The 9,801-nt window shown below is 47.5% G+C and overlaps 1 protein-coding gene across 2 annotated transcripts in view; it reads right to left on the reverse strand.

The window, feature by feature from the left end:
• LOC135808512 (inverted formin-2-like) overlaps positions 1-7,983 on the reverse strand; it is a 34,915-nt gene extending 26,932 nt beyond the window's left edge. The window contains exon 1 of one of the 2 annotated variants that reach the window (XM_065321708.1): positions 7,639-7,983. In XM_065321708.1, the coding sequence (XP_065177780.1) occupies positions 7,639-7,818 (180 nt within the window). In that variant the 5' untranslated portion in view covers positions 7,819-7,983. Of the gene's footprint in view, positions 1-3,409; positions 4,131-7,638 lie in introns of those variants that run through there. The other variant, XM_065321707.1, reaches the window with a different exon arrangement.
• Between the last annotated feature and the right edge of the window lie 1,818 nt (positions 7,984-9,801).

Genomic DNA, 9,801 nt, shown 5'->3' on the forward strand with positions numbered 1-9,801 from the left:
TGATGCTGGATTGTCTCCCGCAGTGTCTCCATTAGACCTATTGCAGTATGGTAATGCCTGCCCGTAGAGAACCTGTGGGCATTCAAGACCCACAAGAAGCCTCAACAGAAACTGTAGCTGCTCAGGAAACCTCCTGCCATTTCATATCCTACTTTTGCTGCAAAATGCAATGTTGGCATAATCTGCAGATCTGAAGAAAATTCTACAGCCCCGACTTGAGGAACCCGGATTGGCAGGATCATCATAAGCCGGGATACGTACAGGTCACTTCTAACTTTAGAGAGGCCACTCTAGGACAATGAACCGGATGTGATGCTTGGAGCTTCTAGCCTCTTGTCAAGTGCATGACTGTGGAGAAAACTGATTGAGATGATGACGTCCTTGAGGGTATACAATGTATAGATATCCTACTGTACGTGTAGTAGTAAAAACTGACGGGTTCGGAGTACAATCAAAGTTCGACATGAAAGTAAGTTACTTGTCTCACTGTACACCGGAGGCTGATTGGCTCCCTTTCACAACATCAGCTGGTCTGGCGCTTTCACAAAAAATAAAGGGTACGGTAGTGACCCACATTTAAGGCCATGCGTTTGTAAGTGATTTTTTGGCATATTCGAAATTTTGCTGAAGGTCGATTGGTCTCACATAATACATTGTATGTGCATACGCTTGTAATCGAGTTTCAAGTATGGAATTAGGAAATTGAACATTAAATCCTGTAAAGATGGCATCATGGTGGCGCCAGTGTGCAGCGGGATTGGGCTCACTTACAAGCCCATGCACTTATACAAATGCATGTGAGGGTGTGCGTATGCTCGGATATAGAGACATGCGCTTCAATGTGCGTCACCACGGGAAAGCAGCAGCAGCAGCATTCGGCCCTGTACACAGTGCACACAGTGTACCCAGTGCACACAGTGTACCCAGTGCACACAGTGTACCCAGTGCACACAGTGCACACAGTGCACACAGGGGCATGGGAAGATATTTTAGGGTGGTACAATCAGCGACCTGTACAATTTACTCTTGGGGTTGGGGTGGCGCCTTTGCCGGAATTTTTTCGAAACTCAGAGCCCAAATCAGTGCATTTTATTGATTCACGGGGTGCCTGGGACAAAGAGTGGTACGGTCAATACCGTAGTGACCGTAGCGTTTCCGACGCCCCTGCTACAGATTTTCATCAAGCACACTGTAGTGAAGAGTTTGGGTTGAAGGTATCAAGCTGTGCAAAGAATGATACCAGCAGAGGCCATTGCCATCCACCATGATCCAGGATCCATGCCACTGTGAATGCTTCAGCAGGTGGCACTTCCATCACACTTCCAATGTCTTCAATCGAGATTTCAATACTTCTTTTCAGACAACACATGCTAGAACTTATAGTGTGTCGTGTGAACCTCAAGTGGATCAAGTCATTCTTTGGTGGAGGTGGTGGTGGTGGTGGTGGTAGTGGTGGTGGTGGTTGTGGTGGGATTTGCGGTGGTTGCCGGACCAGACATATTTGCTTCTCCCACGTACAAACATGCCAAAGGACAAGGCACGTTGTGGTGTAATGGATGGTCACCTTAACCACAGTGTGCCGGAGTGGTTCACGACCAATACGTGTCATTTAACTGCTTGCAATTCGAAACACAAACTCCAAGAGCTACACCTAGCATTGCACACACAGACTCAATGCGGCCAATTTGTGGTTCCACACACACACACACCCATAGGAGAACGTTGGTATCGCAGTGACATCGGGAAGGTATTTTACAGTGGTATGGTGAGCCATCTGAAGTACAATTTACTCTGTCCCTCTGACAATTTTTCCAAATTTAGAGCCCAGATAGGTGCATTTCATGGATTCGCTGGGTACGTGTGACAAAACCAAACCCGAGTGGGCTCATAAGCTTACCTTTTCCCTAATGCCAGACTCGGTCCTCATGCTCTTGAGTGCTGCAATGTGAAACCTTCCTTTTGCCTTACTGGCGTTGGCATCAAGTCGCACATCAGGACTGTCACTACCATCAACTGAACTCTCCAAAACAGCTGTATCCTTGCCATAGGCAACAGCTGTATCCTTGTCATAGGCGACACCGATAGCAGTTCCATCCTGACTCTCATCCTTGCCGATCAAGTAATTCCAAGCTTGGAACATTTTCACCAACCTAGATGTTGTGAACTATGGCCTGCAAGTCCTGACACCATGGAAATTGTTTCATTTGGCCAGGGTTGTACAAAAGAAAACTAACTCTGTACACTCCACCTCCTGAGCTGCAAATTCGGAATGCTGCCAGCACCAACTTTGAAACCTCCTTTCTCCCTGCACCTATATGTCCACACTGGGAGGCTCACAGTCTTGGGTGTGCTGTGCCTGTGTCTAGTTCTACAAATAGTCACAGAGCAGTCCTGAACATCTTGTTTTGACTGAGCCAGAGCCCACCGGGATATTCTTTGCCAAGGCTGGCATTGGATGCGACCAGGAGGCAATCCTACTAGAACATGATCCATGCTCTTGCTATCATCCTTGCCAGTCTTCCACAGGTGACACTTCGTTAACACTTTCAAGTGCCTGCTGGTGAGATTTCAAGTACTTGAGTGCACAACACGTGTAGTGTGTTCCCTGATGCTCAAAAAGATCATTCTCTTTTCCAACTACCACTTCTAGCACTAGTGCCAGTGTTAGATGCACACTGGGTGAAGTGGTGACTGCCTAGAGTCCTAACCACTCAGCTGATCAACAAGTACTTGGATTCATTGTCATTGTCCTAATGCCAACACAGCAAGGGCATGTGTCCTGTAACTGTGGTCTTTGTAAATTGTAAGCCAAGGCTGTCCCAAACTCAAACCATCAAGTGAGTATGTCTATGTGTATTTCCACTTACTGGCAAGTAGATAATGACACTGACAGTCAGTAAGTAGTTATTCTCTGATCTCAGCAACCTGTTCTTTTCATCCTCTGACTATACTAGTGACGTGCATGGATTTCTCAGCTCGCCTGGGCGCAGTTTTCTCCTCCAATGATCAAATTATTATCGAGTCCGGCAAGAACATGAATATAGTGTCACTGATGAATCAGCGTCATCATGGTCATCATGGTCATTGCAGAGCTAGAAAAAGTCACTTTTCTCATGTGCACACGTCGCCAAAGGACAGACTGTGTTGTGGTAAAGTGCAAGTACAGTGTGTGTGCTGGTGCACTTTTCCTACTTCTGTTTTCTAATGAACTGACGTGATAGACAGATAGTCCATCAAAGCCAGTTACGCAGCATGGCATTACTGATGTGCACTCCGGGAAAGCAATGCGGCAAATTTGTGATAGTACCGCTAACAATGCGCTCCCAGGTTGACGGTCACGCTTACTATCCTCCACTGTTTACACACAACAACCTCCAGAAACAAATTTCCAACAGCATCTCGAGCTTACCCTTCCGTCAATGGTCGACTCGGCGGTTTTTAAGCTCCTTAGCGCAGCGATGTGAAATTTCCCTTTTGCTTTGCCGCCGCTGGCATCAGCTTGGGCACCGTTTGGCCCATCAGCCGAGCTCTCCAAAACAGCTTCAACGTTGACGTCGGCCTGCCCGCTAGCCGTCTCATCCTGCTCCTCGTCCTTCCCCATCAAATAATTCCATGCTTGGAACATTTTCACTGCCAACCTAGCTGTTGTGAAAATACAGCCGGTAGGTTCCAAGCACCAACTGTCTTACTTCATTTGGCCAGGTTCCAAGCACCAACTGTCTTACTTCATTTGGCCAGGTTGTACAAAAACAAACTCCGCGCACTTGTACTTTGGTTTCGCCTCCTTGACCTGCAAATCTGCTGAAAATTGAAATAATTGCCACACAACAAACTTACTTCCCAGTTTTAGTACTGCACAAATCATCAGCGCACGCTTTTTTTATCTCTCTCCTCCAGTCATACCATGGGGCCTGGATCTGCCGGGAGAAATCCTCTATCACCACCCTCGAGCAATGTAGCACGAAAATTCGGTAAATGTGCTGTCGATCGTTGAATGCCTCGTCGAGGGTAGAAGCGGAGACCTTGGGTTTGGTGTTTTTGGGCCTGCCAGTAAACCTGAAATATTGACACCTACCTACGCTTCTTGATCTCGTGCGGGTACCCGGGCAGGTAGAACTGTCACCTGACATGACATAGCATGGCATGGGCTCCTCCGCCGAGCAGTCAGACATTTCGTACTAGAAATAGAATGCGAGAAGCCTACATGTACCATGTGTACTGTCCTACCTTACTCCTTAGTGACAGTTTTTGCAATCTCTCTCTCTCGGTACCAGGGTACGGCTAGCCATCGGACCATCGCTATGCCCCCGCATGTAGATCTAATCTAAATGACACGATCTCCGTCATTGTAGATCTTGCGCAGAGTAGTGTGAACGTGTCAACCATAAACGCCAAACACGGAGCTCGCCACAGTACATGGACAACAACCTGTTAGTGTTACACAGTGGTGGGCCTACATGGTCCGCTATAATCGTAGATTCCGCTAGGACCCGCAGGGTCCGACGTGGAATCGGGGTTACACGAGGAGTGAAGGCGAAGAATGTGATAGTCAATGGTTTTAGACCGCAAAATTAGTTCATACATGTACATGTATTATCTAACTAAGACCATGATTGAGAAACAGAGGGTAACAGGTTCAAGTCCTGCTTGGAAGCGGAAGGATTTTTTCCAGCCGTGCTGTGACCCACTGGGAACTCGTGGCCTGGCACGAGGAGAACATGGATGCAGTGAATGGGATTTTCCGTCTTTGACCACTTGCTGGTGAGCTGATCTACTCACCTCTCACCGCTTCAGGAGCTGCATCTGCGCCTTGATCCTTGAAGGGGTGGTGGCGTTCCTACGGATGCGGAAAACTCTGTTTCCAGCCGAGTCTCACGCGAACCGTGAATTTTTTTGTACATGTATTTCTCTGGTACGAAGCACATCCAGAAACGTGAGCAGGCTATTCCTGGGACTGTAATGTCAATGAAAACAGGAAAGGCCAAGTGTAGATCTGCTCATCTGGTATGTTTTTCCTACGCATATTGATAGCCGGGTCCACAGACTCTGTCGTTTCCTTTGGAATGCTGGAGCTGCCTATGGCATGCAGTATGCGCATGGCTAGGGCCCGAATCTAACAGACAGTAATTTTAGTCTGTTTGTGTTTGACACATGACATGCTGAAGAGTGACGTTCTACGTGGACCTAAGTCCTTGGCAGTACAAACTCTGCAGAGCATCGGAGTCATTTCTATGCCATTGAAGTATGCTGTCGTGTGTTGACTTCTTGTCATCGCTGACAACATCTTTGTTCACACCGCCACCCGGTACCCACCAAGTAACAACTAACTTACTTGCCATCAGTGAGTTTGTGAACATTGCAGCCGTTGCTCAGCGACAGCGCCACCGCGACTGCACCTACGCAGTCCACCGCTGAAGCCTAAGAAGAGTAAGATAGGCTACAGTCATGTCAAAACCTTACTCCTAACTGCTACTCGTAGGAAGAGTCCATATCGTTGACCGAAATGCGGTTGATTTACACAGTCATATACATGTACAATACACATCGATGTTGAACCATTCCATTGAAACGCGTGGGTCAGCGTGCAACCACACACCCGAATGGCCCGATGTATGTGTGGGCTGTGCACTCTCTGAACCAAAAACACAATCCTGCAGTCAAATTCCGGCAGAACGCTGTGATGGCTGGATAATTATTATGTTGCAGTGCATGTGACTGCCTCGCACAAATGCAGATCTACCGTACTTAACAGTGTGTTGCTTTGAAGAGAGAGAGAGAAAAAGAACTTAAACTTGGTGAAGTATGACAGTGTAGTTGGAAGCGGCGACGCCATGTCCTGGAGTGCTGGCAACATCTGATGCCGATTTGCCAGCACTTGCAGCATCCTACATCATTCATGCACGTCAGCATCTCTGAGGTAGGGGTAGCTGAGGTCTCCAGCAGCTATCGTTGAACAATTCCCTGGCCTAGCTGGTATCGTATGTGCAGCAAGCAGACCATCGGATACACAACATTATGTACATGTAAAATCAAAATCAATGGCCTGTGTTTAATCTACATGCACTATGGTATTCCTTTTTGAATCCTGATGTGCTGATGTGATTGGGCGATGACCATCCGTCTCGGTCAAGCAATGATGCTACAAATGAATGTCGCTCAGTCAGATGCCAATGATAATAATATTTATCATGATCATCCATGAAATACTTATCACACTGAAAATGCACATTAGTGTAGGCCCCCATACATGCATGTTGCTGGAGGAGCTTCCACGTAAGGAGTTAACTATGAAAGATCCACCGTATAGTTCCAATTCAACAAAAGTAGAAGACCATCATCAAACGGATCATTTGTTGTCTGACGGTGTCAATTCAGGAAAAGGACATCGGAAGCATCCACTGATCTGACCGAGGGGTGATTTGTGTACAAAACGTAGATTGGTCTCTGCTATTTTGCAATGGCGATACTAGGTTAAACCCGGGGAAGGACCTGGTGGAAGACCCAGGCAGCGGAACCAGTACTCAGGTCGGCTCCTCAGTCCTGTGTTTCTCCGACAAACTCAGTGCTCTCGGAGCTACTGACATATTCCACTCATGTTGCCTGTGACCCTCTTCCGCATGGGAACAGGATCCCGATGGTGGTGGGATTACGCCAGTAACATATCCACCCTCTACCGCCAGCATTTCAGCCAATACAGCCGCCACCTTTTGGATGATATCCGGAAAATGCGTGCACATTACTAGGGCCTGTGTTCAATTCACTCAGCCCATGAGTGCGCACTTACCAAAACGCCCGGAAGATGGAGAGTAATGTCTGATATTACAAACATTGCAAACGCTCATGTTGCCTTGCACATCCCACTTATTATGGAGAGGAAAACGTCAACACTGGTTTGGAAGTTCAAATCTTATGTCAACCTGAGCTTCATGTTTGATGCTTGTACATTCCAGGGCGAAATGTTCGTCATTCTAGTGACTTTACTTGTGGCAATGGCCACAACTTAACATCTGCCATACATGTACATGTACACAATCATGCGCGTTGTTATCGATCCGAACCTTCACAAGTCCTGCACTCCCTTGAACCTGGCACCATTCTCCACAGAGTCTCCAGCTCCGACGGACGGTAAACGATAATAATATTATTGTATTTGTGAAGACTGCACTACATCAAAGGGCCTCCCCAGATCACAGCCGTTCTGCCACAAAACAAGGCCGCCCACTTACTCATATTGCTTTCACGACACCAGCTACTTGAGGATCACCAATGTGACCATGGCTTCAGTTGCAGTGGACAAACCATCGGACAGCCCAGGGTCACCTCCTGCGATCCTTGCCCTTCAGCCCAGGGTCACCTCCTGCGATCCTTGCCCTTCGTTCCCATCACACTATAGAACCCCGGCCCTACCTTCAAACTTCCTAGATCAAGAGCCTCATCCAAGAGACACTTCCAAACCTTCAAGGTAGAGACGTATGTAGGTACATGTACCTAATTACCGGTATCCAAAATAACTAGCTCTGCTCCACACAAAACATGTACCTGGGCCGCTCGTGAGAGGAATTTACTGCCCTTAAGGCTCAAATACCAATGCGTCCACTCAATCCAAAATTAGTTTAACGTTCAAGTTATCTTGCTTACCCTTCTCTCCATGGCCGACGGGGTATTCATGCTCCTCAGTGCAGCTATTTGAAATTTCCCTGCCATTCTACCGGCGCCGGTATCAGCTTGGACGACATCCGACCCATGAGCTGAGCCATCCATAGCCGTTGAGTCTTTCTCCCCGTTAGCTGTCCCGTTCCCATTTTCGTTCTTCGACATAGAGAATTCCGTACTGGGACTTTGTTCTGCAGTCAGCTACGAAATAGCTTGGAAACGCTACCACAACACACACTGCCTCCATTGACCAGTTCCTATGCTAAGAAAGTAACTCAGTGTACCCCACTCCCGAACAAATTCCCGAAATCTGAACATCCAGGCCCGATTTCGAGCTTGAGTACAACCAGTCGACGCAAGAATACTGCGTGAGAGATCAACAGTCTCTCCTTTATCACCTCTTCAGATTGGGAACATGATCCTGATAGTGGAGAGCTTATACCCCCAGTGATATGTCCAGCCTCTATCGCCAGCGTTTCAGCCAGCACATCCTCTGTCACGTAGTCTACTTCTAAATGTACTTCAGTAAGATAATATCCGGAAGTGTCAAGGCTAGGTCCTGTGCTCGGCTTTGACAATTCTCTCAGCCCCAGAGTGCGCACCTATCAATACTGGCCGACAGCCGAGCAGTAACGACACCAATCCGGAAAACGTTCGTGGTTAGGTGCATCTCATTCTAAACTCGCACCGACTTGTCGAACGAGTCGCAAGTCAGGTGTACTTTGGTGCTGACTGCGCCGAACTGTCACGTTTGTCGCAAGTCTGGGTGTGCACTGGATATGGCGCTGGTTTTGTCGGGTGCTACCCCAGCATCATTTTTTGCTTCCATTTCTGTGCCTGGCACAGCAATATGATTTGTTTGCCACAAGCTAAGTTGCTAATATAGCGTATTGACTATTGTTTGGCACATCGATGTCCCAACTACAGTTGGGGCGGGCGTATTCTACCCCAAAGAGTATATCTGGCGCCCTGGACAAGCAGGTGCCTTGTACTATTCCCTAGTGCGAATCCCGGCTGTTGGGCGTACATCTGTACAAATAGAGTGATATTGTCAGCCCTGGTCTAGGGCGGACCAAGGTGAGAGGGTGGGTAGTGAGAGAGGTTGAGAGAGAGAGGGTGAGAGAGATGGTGGGACAGTGAGAGAGGATGCAAGAGGAAGACAGGGTAGGAGGGGATGCTGAAGGAACATGTGAGGTGGGGAGAGAGTGTGTGTGTGTGCGTGTGTGTGTGTGAGAGAGAGAGAGAGACATACAGAGAGAGAGAAAGAGGGAAAGGCAGAAGAGACGGCAGATCTTCACGACGAGAAACTGTGCAAGTCGAATAACGTTACACAGCGCATAGCCTTTAGTCGTAGATCTACACATGGAATAGTCTTTCGATAGCACGACCAACGTGGTGTCTACCTATGAATGGCTGCAAATGAGGGTAGATGCCCGGGAGACCTCGAAACCTACTGTACCTATGTTTCCTCTGTATATTGCCTCTCCTCCTGTGATCTATCTACAGCATTTAATACTCATCCGGTCACAGGTACGACTATTCTGGTGATAACTAGACTGTACAGGTATTATAATATCTATGCAGTGTAAGCGTAGGATAAAATGCTACGCTCTGAACCATGCAGTGCAGACATGCCAGAAAATCGCACACTGTGCAGTGAAGAGTGCACAGAAAAACGCAAGCGTACTCCATGGTCCAACAAGTGTAAAATTGGCAAAAGTTGATGTTTCTCCAACAACGCGGAAAAGAAACCCACGTGCCTCAACAAAAAAACCCGAGCTGGTATCGCAATTTTGATATGAAAACAAATTTAGATGCAAAACTTCACACCTGGCGTTGCCTAAAAGACAAGACAATAGACAGTGACAGCTGCGCTATGAGCCTTCCTAAACAGTCTAGACTGGTGTTGCATGTGTCAATGCTAAGCACATCTCACACCAATGAAGGCTGTGTGACAACACCTCAGTGTTGTGCGTGAAGTGTGATCCCTGCTGAAGTCTCCACCATCAACTATTTAGCGCCAAGACTCGCCCATGAGCAGTAATTCATGATTATTCCCAGGTTAAAATATCTGCATGAATGAAGTGGACCCAAATGTCGATTCAGCTTGTCTTGTTGATTGCGGTTATCAAACATTACTGTCTCCTC

This window comes from Sycon ciliatum, chromosome 2, assembly GCF_964019385.1.
Source record: "Sycon ciliatum chromosome 2, ocSycCili1.1, whole genome shotgun sequence".
In the NCBI taxonomy this organism is placed as follows: domain Eukaryota; kingdom Metazoa; phylum Porifera; class Calcarea; order Leucosolenida; family Sycettidae; genus Sycon; species Sycon ciliatum.